This window comes from Aythya fuligula, chromosome 10 (assembly GCF_009819795.1).
Source record: "Aythya fuligula isolate bAytFul2 chromosome 10, bAytFul2.pri, whole genome shotgun sequence".
NCBI classification, from domain to species: Eukaryota; Metazoa; Chordata; class Aves; order Anseriformes; family Anatidae; genus Aythya; species Aythya fuligula.
Window position 1 is genome coordinate 2,234,713 of NC_045568.1, and position 17,060 is coordinate 2,251,772.

The 17,060-nt window shown below is 47.0% G+C and overlaps 1 protein-coding gene across 6 annotated transcripts in view; it reads left to right on the top strand.

Moving 5' to 3' along the window:
* The first annotated feature begins 2,752 nt into the window (after positions 1 to 2,752).
* BICD2 (BICD cargo adaptor 2) overlaps positions 2,753 to 17,060 on the top strand; it is an 87,156-nt gene continuing 72,848 nt past the window's right edge. For all 6 annotated transcript variants that reach the window (XM_032194334.1, XM_032194335.1, XM_032194336.1 and 3 more), the window contains exon 1: positions 2,753 to 3,061. In XM_032194334.1, coding sequence (XP_032050225.1) covers positions 2,801 to 3,061 — 261 coding nt within the window. In that variant the 5' untranslated portion in view covers positions 2,753 to 2,800. The remainder of the gene's footprint in view (positions 3,062 to 17,060) is intronic.

Consider the following 17,060-nt stretch of genomic DNA (forward strand, 5'->3'; position numbering starts at 1 on the left):
ATTTGAGAAGAAATCCTAATACTTTAAAACATGGTGTGGAGGAGAATCCAAGAGACAATGCTTTTATTTTCCTCACTTGGGTTTATAAAAGAATCAGAATGCTTAACCTCCCCCCCCCCAAATGTTCTACGTCATGCAGTGACATCAGGGTGTTACAGCAGCATAAATCCAGTGCAAGAGAGTGAAGTAGCCTCTACATGAGGATTTAGTTTTATGGAAATGGTACTAAATCTTTGTTTTCATACCCATGTCATCTGGAAAGGGAGAGCTGTATGTATGCTAAGCATGTAGGCTAAGCGCATTAAATCCTGGGGACACAAAAATTGAGGAATTAAAAGTAACTTTGAGGCAATGTTACTGACTTTAAGTGAACCTCAGTGACACCCCACCTCTCGGCCTCTCTTTCCTTTTTTTCATCATCAGATGCATCTTCACCGAGGACACCTGTCAGAGGCACTTCTCTGTGTCCAAATCCAAATCTGCAAAATTTGTTATGAAGTAACTACCTGGATTTTAATAGATCCCCCTGGGGTGTAATACTAGAATTTACCAATGCAGCATATTCCTTGGAAAAAAAAAAAAAAAAAAAAAAAAAAGCTGAAGTCTCAGGTTTCTGGTGGAATCACACAGCAGGTCTGGAGGCAGGCGGCGTGTGGCTGCCAGCCTGTCATCCCCTCCCTCAACCCATCGGTGGGCCAGTACAAAGCCAAGCTGCTGGTGGGCCTGTTGGGGCTGCCTGGGCCAGGAGTTCTCCTAGGAGGTAACGCAGGGGCAGAGCTTGCCGTCAGCTTCCCACAAAACGGGGCAGCCTGGAGGTTTCACGCTGTATCACTGTGGAGGTATTGGTTACGCAGAGTACATGAGTATTTTCTGGTGTAGGCAAACTAGATGCTCGTTGTTAACAAATAAGATCTTTCCTGAGGAATTTTGAAGGGAAAAAGCTAAAGGAATTTCATATACCTGCCATAAGGTGAGGACATCAAATTCCTACTTCTTAGGTCTCAGGCAACTGTTTCAGTGTTGCATCCGTGCTTACGGCAGAGATCCCTGCACGTGAGGCATGTGGAACTCCAGGCCCTGATGAAGAACTGACCAAGGCAGGTGCATGGCTAAGAGGTAAAATTCAGCCATTAAGAGTTTATTAAAGAGATAAGGGTTTATATGTACCAGGGAAAAGCATGATGAGCACAGGCAGAAGTTGAAAATACCTTGAAAAACCCCTGCAGCTATGAGCAGAGGTGGTGCTTTGTGTCCTAGACCTTGTGGAGTGCTCAAGCATGTAATTGTTTGTGTTGTGTTTGGCATTCTCTTGCAAGTTTTTTACCAATTCTTTTTGACACTGGAAGAAACTCCAGACTGTGCTGGGTGTGCTGAAGGAGGGTGAAGCAGCAGGGAGCCAGGCTGCTCTGGTGCTGCCGGCAGGGTGAAGCCATCACCTCCCCTGCCTGGGTGTGAAGCTGGGGCCTGTTCACACCGCCTCTGCAGAGCCACTTATGACATACAGCGGCCCAACCAAGGGAGGTATTTGGCTTTGTTCTGCCTTCAGTGCGCTGTAGGAATTAATTCTACCTGTGGTGGAGAAATGAGTGTCCATGAGTATCCCAATTTCTGTGCCTACCTCCCGTGCCATTGCCGCTGTACCTGCGCAGTGGTGCAACCTGTAGCAACAGCTGATGGCTTTTTCCTGCCTGCTTGGCAGCTCCCTTTTCAAGCGGTGTGGTGAAGCTCCCCGCGTATTACTGACTCACGGCTACTTATGCCAGCAGAGCTTGTTGCAGCAGGTCTCCTCCCTGCATCTCAGGCAGTTCTGTGCTAGGTGAGCATCTGGGCCGTGGCTGTGCCCTCCTCAGGGTGCTGATGCTGGGGAACATGGGGCAGATGGCGAGCTTGATGGAGCAACTGCCTGGAGATGTGAAACACTGTAAAGAACGAGATAGGGTCAGTTCTTTGGTGTGAACGTCAGCTGTTGGGGCTGACAGCAGTGCGTGTGATGTTGCCTGCTGTTAGCTCTTTAAGAAGTAGCTGTCTTTTTATTTTCAGCTCTTGCTGAAGCCTGCAGACTCCCAGCCGCCCTGGAAGTACTCGCTGCCAAGGGGCTAGCCGCCAGGGACGTGTGCTTGGTGGCCAGTTTTCTGCCACAACCCTGCCTGGGCTGAGTTAGGTTTCCCTTGTGAGGCTGTGCCTGACCAGCCGGGCTGCTGGAGGTTGCACTTCGTCCTTCGCAGCACGCACGTTTCTGCGGCTGGAAGGCAAGCTCTAACCGCTAACCTAACGCTAGCTGCTAGCCCTTGACGGCGCCTTGCATTCAGCAGGCACACCGAGGGGCTGGGATGTGGCTCGGCTCCGGCTCCAGCTCCGGAGCTGGCCCGGGCCCAGCCCCGGGGGCGCCCACCCGGGAGCTTCCATCCCGGGGTCCCCGGGCGCTGTCCCCCCCGCGCCCGCCAGGGGCCGCTCCGCTCCCTCCGGGCGCCGCGCGTGCGAGGGGCGGCCGCCGCCCCGCGCGGTGCACTGTGGGGGCTGTAGTCCCGCGGGCGGCGCTCCCCGCGGGGCGGGCGCGGGGCGGGGACTCCAAGCCCCAGCGTGCCGCGGGGCGCCGGCCCGGCCGTGCCTTTTGAATGATTTCACTGCGCTGGGCGCTCGGGGCCGGGCCGGCGGCGCGGAGCGGAGCGGAGCCGGGCAGGGCGCGGGGGGCGGCTGGGCCCTGGATGGCCGCCCGGGGGGGCTCTGCCGGCGGCGGGGGGGCCATGGCGGGCCGCGGCTGCTAGGAGCGGGGAGGCGATCGCCGGCGGCGGCTGCCGACATGTCGCGGGGAGCCGACATGTCGCTGGGCGCGGAGGAGGAGGAGGAGTACGGGCGGCTGGTGATGGAGTCGGAGCCCGAGTGGCTGCGCAGCGAGGTGAAGCGGCTCTGCCACGAGCTGGGCGAGACCACCCGCCAGAAGATCCAGGCGGCCGAGTACGGGCTGGCCGTGCTGGAGGAGAAGCAGCAGCTGAAGCAGCAGTACGAGGAGCTGGAGCTCGAGTACGAGACCATCCGCGCCGAGATGGAGCAGCTCAAGGAGGTGGGCGGCCGGGGGACTCCGGGACGGGCCCGGGGGGGGCTGGGGAGCCGGGGTCGCGGGGACGCTTCGCCGCCCCTCGCGGGGTGTTGGCCGGCCCCAGCAGCTGGCGGGGGGTCAGCGCTGGGGCCGCGCTGCAGGGGAGCTCCCCGCCTGCTCTGGGCGCCCCCACAGCGAGCGGGGCGTGCGGGGCCCGCTGTGTGCCCCCGCCGGCTGCTGCAGCGCCTCGGAGCAGGGGGGGCACGGGGCGAGCAGGGGGCACTGACGGGCGCCCTGGGTCGCATCTCCCGAGCGCAGCACGAGGCAGGGGTTGTCACGGACCTGCTCCTGTGCTGGCCTGACACCAGTGTGAGGGTTCTCCCCTAACGACTTGACGCCGGCTACCGTGAGAATAATACAGCGGGCTTTGGTTCACATAGCTCCGCTTCGGTGCAATTCTACTTGAATTTTGTTCTTAAAGAAACCCCGGATGACATCTAATCCTTGCAATGAAGTAAGCTTTGTCAGAAGAGGTGCTATGTTTTACCGCGTCGACTGATGCCTGTGTTTTCCTGATGCAAGATCAGAAGTGCACCACCGCAGGAAGGGTCCTTGCACGGAGTGGCACTGCCATGTCGGGACATGCAGACCCACGGTTACCTCTCCTTGTGAGGGTAGATGATGTCCTGCCAGTCTGCCGTGCCCTGAGTCCCACGGGAACACGTTTGTCTGCCTAAGCTCTTGGTTATTTTGGTGACTGCTTCTATGCAGGCAAACCATGTGCTGCTTTTGAGTTGACTTAGGCCTCGCCTTATTTGCAAAATATCTGATACAGCCTGAGATGTAAATGCATGTGGATTTATTTGACTGGTGCAGCCTATGTCCTCTTGGTCTTTGGTACGTCTCATGTCAGATGGAAATGGATGTCACATTGCAATACAGTATTTCAAAGGGGAAGTAAATACAGATGGATTTGCAGAAATTCAGCTGAACTTGTGAACGCCCTCACTTCCTGCATCCTGTGTGTCTTTTGGTCTTCTAAATGGGGCTTTATTTTGCTTTTATTATGTTAAACAAGTATAAGAAGAGGAGGTTAATTAGTTTGCATTAAATAGCTATAAACTTGTTAACCAAATGCAGGCAGAACTGAGGGACTGCTGCAGCCAAAGCCACTTGAAAGCAGCTAAATTCTGACTGTTCGAGTGTCAAGGTGCCCAGATGTGTTGGTGTGACCACCTCTGGGAAGCGGCTGTGCCACCTGGGAGTCCAGGGTACTAGAAACAGCATCGGAAAGGAGGGGAGAGTGATGGGGTTGTGCTAAGGGGAGGGAGGAATCAGCAAACACATTTGGTAGGTGGGGTGGGGAGATGTGGCTCTGGGCGAGAGGCGAACGGACAGGTCCAGCCTCATCCAGCAAGCCAGCACCTGACCCGCGTGTGGAAGCTGGGTTGTCCCAGCCACAGGTGGCACTTCACTCCCTGGGCTGTGCCTGCGTGGGCATTGTGTGTGTAGTCCTTCAGGTGGGAGAAGGGTTGAAGACAACTTGGTTTTGTTCTTTTTGGGCTACAGCATTTCAGAGGCTTGTAAGAGAGATTTTGGGGAGGAAAAAAAAAAAGTCAGGATCAGCAATGATTCATCCCTTTTTGCTTTTAATATTCTGGAAGATTTGCTTTGTGTGTGCATGTCCTGTTGTAATTAAGTCAAAACCTGGGAGGCAAACAATTCTGGGAACGGTTTGAGGACTCTGCTAGTCATCCTACACAGGGAGAAAAACATTGCTCCTCTAGCTCTCTTGTGATGCTGCAGAGGAATCTGGTCTTCATTAGATCTTGTAAACCTTTAGCAGATGCATGAGGCATGTTCTCAGAGGAGGAGTTTATCTTCTTTTTTGTTTATGCAACTTCTTGCTTTTCTCAGGCATGTTTAGAGGAGCCTTGCACACGAGGCTTGCCACAGAGCAAGCCCCAGTTCGAAGGGCTTTCACCTTGGGTTAGACGAGGTTGCTCCTGGGGAAAGCAGGGGAATTGCAGGTGGGGTGTCTGACTGGAAAAGGGGTGCTTTCTGTCCCTTCTTATCATGACTTTATGCAGCCTTTAAAAAAGAATTCCAGTCTCTTAAATTCTTGTTCTGTTCCCCCACTGCATCTAGAGAGCTGGGTAGCACAAGGCCATGTTATGCTGAGTGCTATCAAAGTTTCCTGTCCTGCTGGCTGTTGTAAATTTGGATATACTTTAATTTGTTTAATATTATGAAGCATCCCGTGTCCTGGCTCTATTCATACCTTAGGTAAATGAGCTCTGGCCTTTGGAACTTTATAATGTAGCTCGTTGAGAGTACAGGCTTTTCGGCTGCGGTTGTCAGATCTTGCACGGCTTTCTGGCCAGGTTCTCCTCCCTGTCTGATTGTGGCAGAACTTCCTAGCCGTAACTCCCCAGCTTTATCTCTCTGGTAAGTGCACATGGTATCCTCATTGCTGTACCCCACTTTGCAAAGATACCTTTGTACGTATGGTATTTGCAGTTCAGATCATTGTGATAAAACTGGGGAGCTGTCCTCTCCTTGCACGTAGGCTTCGCACAAAACTCTTTAGTTGGGGTCCTCGGAGAGCGTATTTGTCCTTTTATCTATTCACGTGCTGGCTTATATCTCACATAACCCCTCTCAGGGTAATTTGTGCTGTGTTTCTTCTACAGTTTTCATTTGAGATATCAAATGAAAAGACAATGCAAGCTGTCTTCCCAGGTATACTTACTGTCTATTTTGGTCCCATCCTTACCTTTGTAAAATGAAATTAATATCAAATCTTATTAAATGTCACAGGTTAAAAATACATTTCCCAGTTCAGAGAGATGGGATGTTGGCTTCCAGTGAAATACTACATCACATTGTATGCCTAGGGTTTTGATCGTCCTTTTCTCCCCGCTAGGAGATGAAGCAACAAAGAGTTGTTTCCGCAGGCGGTGTTCAGCTCAGAAGGCATCCCGTGAGCCTTTGTCTGTGTTGGCGCTAATTGTACAAATGCCAGGGCTGCCTACCTGCCCCAGCCAAAATTTCCACGCTGGTGGGGAAGGTGTGCAGGATCGTCTCTTGGTGTGGGAATTTGGCTGTTGGCGTCCTGGTGATTTGCAGCAGAATGTGGCTGGGAAGGCTGGCTTCGAAGAGGTGTTATTGCTTTGTTCAGTACTTCTGAGTTGCTTTTGAGATGTCAGTTAGATTTATGGCTAACTGTGGGGTGAGATATGAAGCTGGCTGCTGTCCAAAGGTACTTTCAGATTAGATGTGTATGTTGTGGTGGTGGTAGACTTGCATTTAAACCTTCAGAAAGCAGGGACACGATTATATTATGAATTATTTATTTCTGTAATAATGTAGAAGTGTGCAAGTAGACTGTGGCTGTCCTTAAATCCTGAGAGCAGGTGTCAGTACATCACAGCTAAGGACAAGGCCTCCTTTGTGCTTTCAGGGGGAGAGGTGGGTGGCAAAGCTTACAAATGAAAGAAGAGCAGCAATAAAACTAGCATCCTATTGTTGTCTCTGATATCATTTGGGCTTAATCAAAATATAGCCTGCCTTTTTGTTTGTTTTTTTGTTTCCCTTACGCTTTTTTCTTTTTCATGTGGTGTCTTGAAGTTGTGCTCTTGAGAGCATCAAATGCACCCAGTAACAGAAGCAGGTGCACGGTAAGGGTGTTGTGTAGCTGTCTGAGTGTCCAGGTGTACCTGTGATGGGCAAGCCAATACGAAAGTACTGCAAATGTTAAACAATTCAGAAGAGTATGCCAAATAACTTTACATTTTAATTATTTTTTTTTTTTTTAGGGAGGGGAAGACAAAGGGAAAGTGTTAACCAAATCTTTAGTTAACATGAAAAGTTATTTGAGGTGACTGCGGAATGCCAGGGGAGAGAGCAGTGAGCTGCACATGACTGTTCGGTTCTCTGTAGGGTGGCAGCGGCTCTTGGTTCTGCTTTTTGCCTTCCAGGACTACGTACTGACTGCACTGCGTGACACGAACCCTCTGTAGAGGACTCCTGGATAGGCCCGAATGTTTCTCTCAGGCAGCCTGCAAGTGAAACCTTGGGCTGCCTCATTTCTCATTAAGATAAAGCGGGGCATGTTCTGCTAGTGAGCTGATACATGCCCAGGCTGAAATATTGGTGCCTCTTATTTGAATATACTGCTCAAATGGAGTGTACACTATCTGATCACGGAGGGAAGTTTGGCTTTGGTTAATTCACTTACCTATGTAACAGTTACTTGGACGCAGGACTGGTTTAACATTTGCACTGTGTATATTCAGAAGGGGAGAAGAAATCATGCCCTTTCCTGTTGGGGAAAAATGCCGAATGCCTTACTGACATAAAAGCTCATTATTGGATTTTACTTTCAAAGCATTTTACCTACTGTGCTGCTGTATTGCTATGCTCGTTCTGTGTGATGGAACATAAGGGCAGAGGAAAGAAATGGGTAGGTTAAAGTCACATAACGAGCCAGTGGCGGACGGGGATTAAACCCTCTGTGTCCGTAGTTCAGCACTTGCTTGACACGAGGTCTTTCCACGGTAGGTAATGATGTTTGGTAGTAATACCCCTAAGGCCTTAGGTACACGTCTGCATCCTCCTCCTGACAAATATTCAGAGGTCATGTTGATTCCTGTTGAAAGGGAAGGACCCTATTGGTGTTTGACGTTACACCCGGCCATCTACCACTGTTAAATCAAAGGAGTTAGTGTGTAAAATAAGGGAAGTGTGTGCTGGTTTGGTTTGGTTTTCCCAGATAGACCTTGTTAGGCCAAAGTTGTTTCTGGTTGTACGTATGTAAGTGTAGAATAAAAAAAGGACAGCTACAAGTTGTTGGGGAACTGATCAGTTTTGCACGTGCTGATAGAAAATACTTAGACTTCTGTGAACTTCTCTTATGGATTTAATGGTGGTTATTACTTGGACAGACTCTAACACCTGCCACGCTTAAAATGTAAGGAGAGGATGGAATTGATGTCTCTGGTCTGAAGCAGGACAAACCTGTGGGGGGGGGGTCAGCAGCCCCCAAGGAAACTAAAATACTTATATTTTGATAAATTATGATTGGATTATATTAAGAATACAGCCACCTGTAATTTAATCTGACGTCTGGAGCAGTGTGGACACCTGCTACTGTGTTTTGGAAAAGCTACCTTTCTTGCATATCTGTATTTTTGTGAAAACAAACCTGAACAGTGAAACATTCCAGTTTTACCTGCTGTACTGGAAATAGTAACCTGTAAGTCTTTGTGTTTTTAACTTAATTTTCTTTGCCAATGCTGCTTCATTTGCCTTGTTAAAAATCAGAAAGATTATGTTATTCTAGAAGTGAAGTAATGATTTCCTCATAGAGATGCCTAACTTTCTTCTTGTGCTTTTTCCTACAAAATGCACTTTGTACTATTTAATAGAGCATTGATAAATATTTGGTAGAATAGTTAAGACCTTTGGGTGGCTGGTTAGAGTAGTTAAAAAAATAAAAATCAGAAGTAGTGGTTTTCCTTAAGTTTCTGTAGGCTCAGCTGAGAGCTGGGACTTGAACTGTGCTGTTTCTTTTTTTTTTTTTTATGCTTGTCTGTGCCTTGGCCAGGGATGAGGGCTGTCCCTGACCATCCAACAAACATAAGTTTGTTTTGAATTTTCTACATTTGATTAAATTCAAGGTTTCACGGAACAAAAGTTTGGCAGCTGTAGTCCTATCTGCTGCATATCTTTTCCCTGGAAGCATGGCAGCGCCTAGTGTTGGCTGTGCTGGTGGGGCGGATGCAGTGATCTGTGCTCTGGAACGGAGGCAAATTTCCCTTTTTATGTTTTTGTTAGCAGGTTTCTTTTGCTTTCGGATTAGGTCAGTTCCCTGATTTGGGACCCCCGTGCGCTGCAAGTGGTGGTGCAGGTACCGCAGCACTGAGGCTGGGTTACAGCAGCAGCAGGTGGATGGAGAGGAGCACCTGCAGCTGGTCTAATGCTGAGCTCCACTGTGACACTGCTGCCTGAATAGCATGACCCGTACCGCAGGGTGCTCGTGGGTCCCTCTTGCAGCACTATGTCTTTACCCAGAGAGGCTGTTCCTACTAGACACTCAAATTGGGCATCCATCGGCATGCAGTTCCAGATACGGGCACTTCAGACCTGAGGCTCTTCAGATTTGGGGTGGTGGGCTGTGGGATGGGGCTGCTGGGTGTTCAGGGAGCGTGAAGACAGGGGCACCTCCCCGTACAGCGAGATGCAGACGGCTTTGGCAGGAGGAATGCTGTGTGAACTACCGCATGCTGGCAGCTCTTCTGCCCAGGTGCTGTAGGGGCAAATTTCTTCTGTGGGTTTGCTGAGGGCTTGAATGAAGCTGGAGGGGCTCTGGTGGGCACTGCTACCAGACTGCCTGCTGTGTGCCCGCACATCCCGTTGGTGGGGGCGGATGTTTGTGCAGCCCTGCTGCGTCAGACATCCTGCACCTAAACTGAAAGTCTCAGCGTCCGGCTGCGCAGAGGTTTTCTTTAGACTCTGCTGTGGTGATCCCTGCAGTTTACACGTTTCAAATCACAATTCTCGCTTGCTGTTTCAAAAACTGCTGGAACAAACTCTGTAGTTTCAGGGGTATTAATACCCAATATATCCCTTTGAATTTAGGAACATATTTCTTCGAACCTGAAAGAAAATTCTAATGATTTGGAGAAGTGCCTGTTTTTCCTAGGAGCGGGGCGAGGGGGTGGGAACAGCAGTTAGCAGGGCTGTGTGCTGCCCTGGAGTTAATGGATTCACCATTTCCTCTTTCACTCTACTGTATGTGAGGTTGTGACTAATCTGCAGCAGTGTGGGGCCATAAGATGACTTCCAGAGGGTGATTCATCCTCCAGGCATTCATTCGCTTTCTTTCTCTGCGATTGGCAGACTGCAGAGAATGGTTTGTTCAGATCTGTAACTGAGCAACAGAGGAGTATAACATGGGTTTGAAATATGATCCAAAAAGCCTTAGCAGAGGGAAGTGACATAAATAAATTTTGCCATCCAAATGAACGTAGGAGCCTCCATTTTGGAGAATAGCAGGTTTTAAGTGGAGAAGCTGCAGAATGGTGCCTCTTCATTATTTCCCCTTTTCTCCAGCCCTTTTCTTCCTTCTCTCCATCTTGTGCCTTACCTCTGCTCCTTTCTCCCCAGCTCTTCTACCTACCCCGGTTGGATGCACCCCATGCAGCAGATGCTGCCTCTGTCCCCAGCTTGCCCTAGGCTTGTGCTGCAGGTGGTGGCAGGACCAAAAGCCCTCCATCCCTGGCCCAACATGACCAAAAGCCCGCCAACAGGACCAAAAGCCCTCTGTCCCTGGCCTGACAGGACCAAAAGCCCTCTGTCCCTCGTCTTGTCAGCAGGCAGGCCAAAGCAGGCCGAGGCAGACTCGGGGGAGTGCCCAGAAAGTCCTTGACCAAGCAAACCACGTGGCTGGAGTGGATGTGGGCCGAACTGGGGATTTTGACCCAAGCCTAGTCAGAAATAGGTTTCCCTGCAGTCCCAGGGCCATGTTTGGCACTTGGGATGGGAGCAGCCGTTCCATATTAGGGCCTGTGTAGCTCCCGCAGAAATGACTGGCGTGTCTGGCGGTGTGCTGCAGCGGGCTGTACGGCCCGCCCCGCCGCTATGCCGCAGTCCTTTGTCTCCTTAATCTTTGTTTTTACCCCTTAATTGCTGCCAACGTGCGGCTTGGATCTTAGCGAGCCTGTGAAGCCATGCAGCTGAGCGCTGCGCTGCAGGCAGTGAAGTATTATGGCTGTAAATTCAGTCGGAAGCCTCTGCGTCGGTGCTGAACAGAACTGCCTGGTAGTCTAGCACTGGCTCCTAAGCAAAGCAGCGTGTTGGCTTAGTGGATGAACAAGCTTATTTCTACAATATCACTGCAGACCAAACAGATGTTTTAACTGCCCTCCAGCCTGCCCAAACCAACCAGGTTTTGTTACTTCCTATGTGCAGACTTAGTTGCATCAACAGGACCCTTTTGAGGTCAAAACCCCTTTTTATTTTTCAGATACTCAAGGAAAGACATTTGTTGGGAGCTTGCTGTGCCGCATGCAGAAGGGCACTGCATGTTTCCAGCCCCACAGGGATTTTGCCAGGCTCCCTGCGTGCAGGGCTGCAGGCATGCAGGGAGAAGTGTGGCCCCGTCACAGCCTGCTGGGGTGCCCTGCTGGTGCATGAGTGGGACCTCGTGGCACAGGGGTGGCAGGAAGGAAGTTGAAAGAACACGTTTTTTGGGCAGGCAGTATGTGATTATTCTGTGGTTTGCTCTGACTTCATTTGGAGAGGGCATTCTGGCCTTTGAAATAGGAATCAGCTATTGTAGGGTGAATACAGCTATTCCCAAGAGTCTCTGAGCAGAAAAAATAGTTGTGTAGCGTGTGCCCTCAGCTTTGGAACGTTCTGTCAAAAGAAGAAAGATCATTTTGCCAAAACTTACTTTCCTAAAAAAAAAAGTTGATCTCTGGTTTAGATGGAACCATTCAGCAGCATTCACGATTTAAACTTTTCCATGGCACAGTTTAATCCAGTAACTTCCTGAAGCCTGTATCTGTGTGAATAAGGGTCCAGCCTGATATGTGTCTTTGATTCACTGTGTTCAGCAGCTACGTAAGCATTTCCCCTTGGCTCATTCTGGTGACACTTTTATCAAGTATTTGATTTTTGACCAAGAAATGGTTAAACACAAGCTTTCTCCACTGTTTAAAAATCAGGTTTATATATATAACACAAATCAGCTCTCTTGGAGTGAGGAACAGGAATCGATTTCTTCATTTCCAGGTCAGATTTTCTTGTCCCCTTCAGACTTATAGAAATGTACATAGTTTGATGGCTGTAATGTCAATGACAGTGAGGCTTGACCTACAACAAGAGGTGTCATTTTTCTCCCTTCCTCAAATACCTGTTGTTCTTCGTGGTTCTTTTTTCTTCTTCCAACATTTTTGGCTTCAATCTTTGGCATTTCTCATTGCAGAAATCTATTTTACACGCTCAGTAATGGTTTTCATTCTGTCACTCAACACTATTGGGATATATTCTCCTACATCTTACAGCTGTAGTGGTAGGCAGAGGCTTTTAAAAAAGCATTTGCATTTTGAATACAGCGACATATTTAGTGTGACAAAATGTGTAAGAAAATGCAAGCCTTTGCCCACCCTCTGCAGCGTCAGTACTTTAAGGAGGCTTTGTCCTGGCCTTGTCCTCCAGAAAAAGACCCTGATTTTCTTTTCTCCCAGCTACAATGGAATGATAAGCTTTGTAATCTTAAATAAATCTGACTGCTCTAGCTTTTGTCAGCCAGCTCTCTGGTCTTTCATAACAATATGGATGGTTGTTTTTAAATTTGAATGGCTGGCTGGCTTTCAAGATGAATGAGATCCTGTCATGTAAAAATCTGTCTTCTGTGTACATAACAAGTAAGTATAGCGTGGAAGTGGGATCCTTAGCATACTGTGTAGCCACACTAAATCTGCATTTAAATAGTGCAAATGAGTTAACTCCAAGTGCATGAAAACACCAACATTTTGTTAAATCGGAATATCCCCTTGCTAAGGCAGGTTTATTCAGCATTGCTTGTGGTCTTCCTTTTCTGATGAGAAAAAGAAGGCAGGTGAAGTGGATTGCAATTTGGAGCATTACATTGGATTTATTTTTAGTTTTGCATCACAATTTCTTTCCTTCCATAGTTTTGATAAGATTTTTCTTTCAAATATAAACTTTGGTTGGACCAGATCATCTCGGAGGTCTTTTCCAACCTTAATGCTTCTATGCTTCTTGGGTTGCTGTGTCATTGATTCAATCCACAATCAGTTTAGCAAACATCGTATAACTTTTTTAGTCTGTTTACACTAGGAGATAATGGTTGTGTTCTTCTTGGCACTTTGGCGTTCAGAGCTGTTTTGGGTGGGCAGGAAGACATTTGTCTGTCCCCTCCCATCAACTGCAAAGCTTGCATAGAGCTGAGGAGGGAAGAATTGTAATTTATTGTCCTAATTAATAAGATATTTCTCACATCTGATTATTCAGCCTGTGGGAGTTCAGTGGGGTTAGAGACCATTCTGATATGACTGACTCATATGTGAGTTATGACAGTATTGCCAGAAAAGCTAACTTAAGTGAGAGGGACATAAAACATTCAAGGTCTGTCTTCTGCCATGTGCTGGACTTGCACTGGATGCACAGAGGAGATCTCTGCCCTAACTCCTATTGGAGACCTATTCAAGAGAGAGAAAGCTGCTGCTGTGGCCTAAATAGGCGAAATCTTGGCTTTGTGCACTGAATATATATTGGCAGTATTGCAAGAGTTAAATGTCAAGACATCAGGAATTGTGCCTTAAAAAAAAAATAATTTAAAAAAAATATGTATATACATGCCTGAAGTCTTTCAGAGCTGGAGGTAGAGGCAGGAGAAATTGAGAATTAGGTTGATTTGTCTCTTTTGTGCAATGACAAAGGCTAGGAAATCCCTGACCTGCCCCAGCATTTTCCCCTTATCTCTGGAATAGCAAAAATTCCATGACTCCGGTAGCTGGGTTTTAAATGCCAAATACTTTAAGACCTCTGATACTCCTCATACAGTTTTGGACTCGCATGTATGAAGTGTTAACTGAGCAACTAACCTTGTGCAGATGTTTGTACTGCTAACCCCTTAACATAAACAAATACATACAACAAATCATGCCCTTAACTCTGGAGCTGCTTTGAGTTTAATGTGAGTTAAGGCTCATGCTTTCAAAGAGCCTTTTTAGCAACTTTTCTAAAATCAGCAAAAAAGTATAGTCTGTGTTGTGCTCCAGTTACTTACCAAATGGGAGGTTTAATGGGAATGCAGGTGGACCCTGAAATATAATGACCAGGACAGCAGTGACCTTTCTTCCCTGACGAGAGGGAAGTCATTTGCTAGCATTTCCTTGTAGCTGGGGCTCGGTGTTTGGTGGGAGAGCCAGCATGTTGCAGCCCAGAAGGCAAGAGACTCCCTCGGAAATGCTTGGATTTCATTCTGCAGTTGCAGTATCAGATTTTTGTCTTGTTTTTCTCCCTCCATTTATTTGAAATGGGTTGGGAGTGTTTTAATGGGCAGGAAATGGAGATGGCTGTTCTGTGAGCACAGCTGTTTTAAATAAATTTGAAGCAGTGGAAGGGTGGAAACAGCCAAAAACTTTGTGGCAGTGAAATATCTTGTTTGCTTTTTGAAAGAGCAAGCTTAGTTGTGTTGTTTTTGTTTTTTTGAACTGTCCTCTTATATCCTCAGTTTACAGCATCACAAGTTTTCTTTACTGTGTCAACGAGTCTGTTAAGGATGTTTCCTCATTAAATTTGTAAGAAAGTAAGCTGAAGGAAAGGGATTTTAGATTTTATGTATTACTACTAGAGACTAATCTTGGATTAAAATTCATTCCTTTAGTTCTGTTTAGAGATTAAATTTCTAATTCTTTTTACCCTCGTGAGAAAGGAAGTACACCCTGAAATTCTAAAAGTTATTTTCAAGTGAAACTTATGTACTTAATCAATTCTTGATAAAACTCCCTTAAAAGCAGTCCACGGGATGAGCCCTTTCTCTCACACTTGTGGTGCAGTGCAGACAATTACATACCAAGTGGATGGACTTGGCTAATTCCATGTGACCCTGCTCAATTGCATTAAGAAATCTTTTTGAACACATCAGACCTATTCAATATAAATACAAATTTCCCCACAACACACAACGAACACCATATCAATTTGTATTTGACACTGGAAGTTAATAAAGCATAGATGTGTATTGAGTGGCAAGCAGCAGGAGGCAGCCACCTGTGTTTTTGTTTCTTCTCTGTGTACATACGCACGTGTCCAGTGAAATCTGGTGAATTCTAGCATTATGAGAAGTCTGAAAAAAATGAGTTTTTTTTTTTTTTTTTTTTTTTTATACAGTAGCTAAACACAAGAAGAAAAGACCTGCATTGTATGCTTTTTTTTTTTTTTTTCAGAATGCATTTTGAGGGATGTTTATGATTACTGACTTCTTTATGTATAATGAAAGGATGTCTAAATCAGTCTCTTATGTAGACTTTGGCAGCTGCCAGTTGAGTTGGGGGGAGAAGGGTAAGAAGGGGAAAATGAGCCATTAGCTAGGCAATGAACTTTTAACTTTAAAACCTAGGTTACAGTGAGCATGTAGAAAACATTCCCCATGGCTGCCCAGTCCTGTGCTCATCAGAAACCTCCTTCCTGGAGCTGGGCTGATGGAGAATGGTTCAGCCTTGTCTGATAGCTTTTGCTTCCTCTTTCTTTTTCCTCTTCTAGATTTTTTTTTTTAAAGGATGTCTGTACAGATCTAGTTTCTGCTTTCTGAGTAACTTTTCCTTGAGAGATTCAATGGATCTGTGAAAGGCTTTTTGAAGTCATCTTTCCCAAATGGAGTTGGGTCGTTCTAGAGCTGCCTCTCATCGTCTGGCTTTTAGTCTGCATGCTTGCCTTTTCACAAGTGTCTGGCTCTTTCATTCAGATCCCCTCTGGTTATGGTTGTTGAATTCAATTTCCTAATTTAATATGCATCCTTTTGGTAATTCAGTCTCAAAATTTCTTTGGTTTCAGAAGATTAAAGGAAACACTTTTTTTTCAACAAATGTGTTCTCTCTCACCTTCCTGTCCTTCCCTACATGTAGTGTGTGTGAAAGAGCCACAGCCTTAACTGACTGGAAAAGGAAAGGGAGCTTCTGAGGGTGGGGAGGACCTGAGCTGGACCCTGGGTGGGTGGCAGGTAGCTCTGTCGATGCTCCTTACTCCCACCCTACCAAGAGAAACTGCAGCTGCTTGGCTCAGCAGGCTCCAGCCAACTCCAGCCTCCTGCCTCTTAGGTCATATGTTCCCTTCTAACCCCACAGGGGGGTGGATTTTTTTTTTTTTTTTTGCTATTGTTGATTATGAAATCACTGAAGTTGGAGAGCAGAGTACTTTATATAACCTAAAGTTTCTTCTTTCTTTTCTCATGAAGGATTTCTACTGAGAGATCTTCAAAAGTGAAGGCTTAGAATAAAATATAAGATACTAGGAATTTTATTTGAAATTTAATGTTACACTCTGTTACAAACATGTCATATTTCTCTTAAAACATCAGGCATCACTATGTGTAACTGTTGTATTCATTAGGGTTTGTGTGTGTGTATAGCTGTGTGTACGTATATATTTGTGCATGTGCCTATATATATTTATATATATAAAAGTAACCATTACACTGTCATTTCTGTATGCTCTGTGTTAATATTATGGCACTGCCACACGTACAACTATATAGACAGCTAGGTTAAAAGGAAGATGGTGAGCCTGTCCCAGGTTGCTATGTGTAGGGCACGGTGACCGCGGGTAGGAGTGGTGATCTCCCCAGGGTAAGTAACCTCTAGGCAGAGCACTCTCTCTGACTTGCAACTAGCTCAAAGCCAACTTCAAATGGAAGTTTATCCATGCAAGACAGGTAAGTTTGTCAGTGGTGGCCTGCTGGCTCTGACCTTACAGCAGATTTGCACATAAATCACTTGATGCTTGAGTGTATGTGGTTGTGGGGTGGTTTCTGAGGGGTGGCATGCTGGGTGCCGTGGCAGCGGTGCAGGGCCTGTTCCACACAGCAGCAAGCAGGCACCTCTTGGGAGGGAGGATACGTGAGGTTCACCATGCAATGGTTGTGGGCTAGGATGGGTGGAAAGGGCTCAGGACATGCTTAGGAAAAGAAATCTGTGGTAGGAACATGCGTGTGTGCGAGGGTTTCAAGTATGACATCTACTTGCTCCCACCTGCAGCTTTGCCCCTGGCTTCATTTCAGTCACATTTGACTGAGACACAATAGGTGAAATACAAGGCAGCTATTTTTGTAGTTTCTTCTTTTAAGGGTAATTAGTGCTTTTTGCATGAGTGCAGTCTATGTTCTTTATGGAGAGTCCAGTTCAGGAAGCTATTTAAAGGTGGGCTGAAGCCAAAGTATCCAAAGTAAGCTCTGGGAAATGAGACTGCTTGCACTTAGCTGGCTAAATTA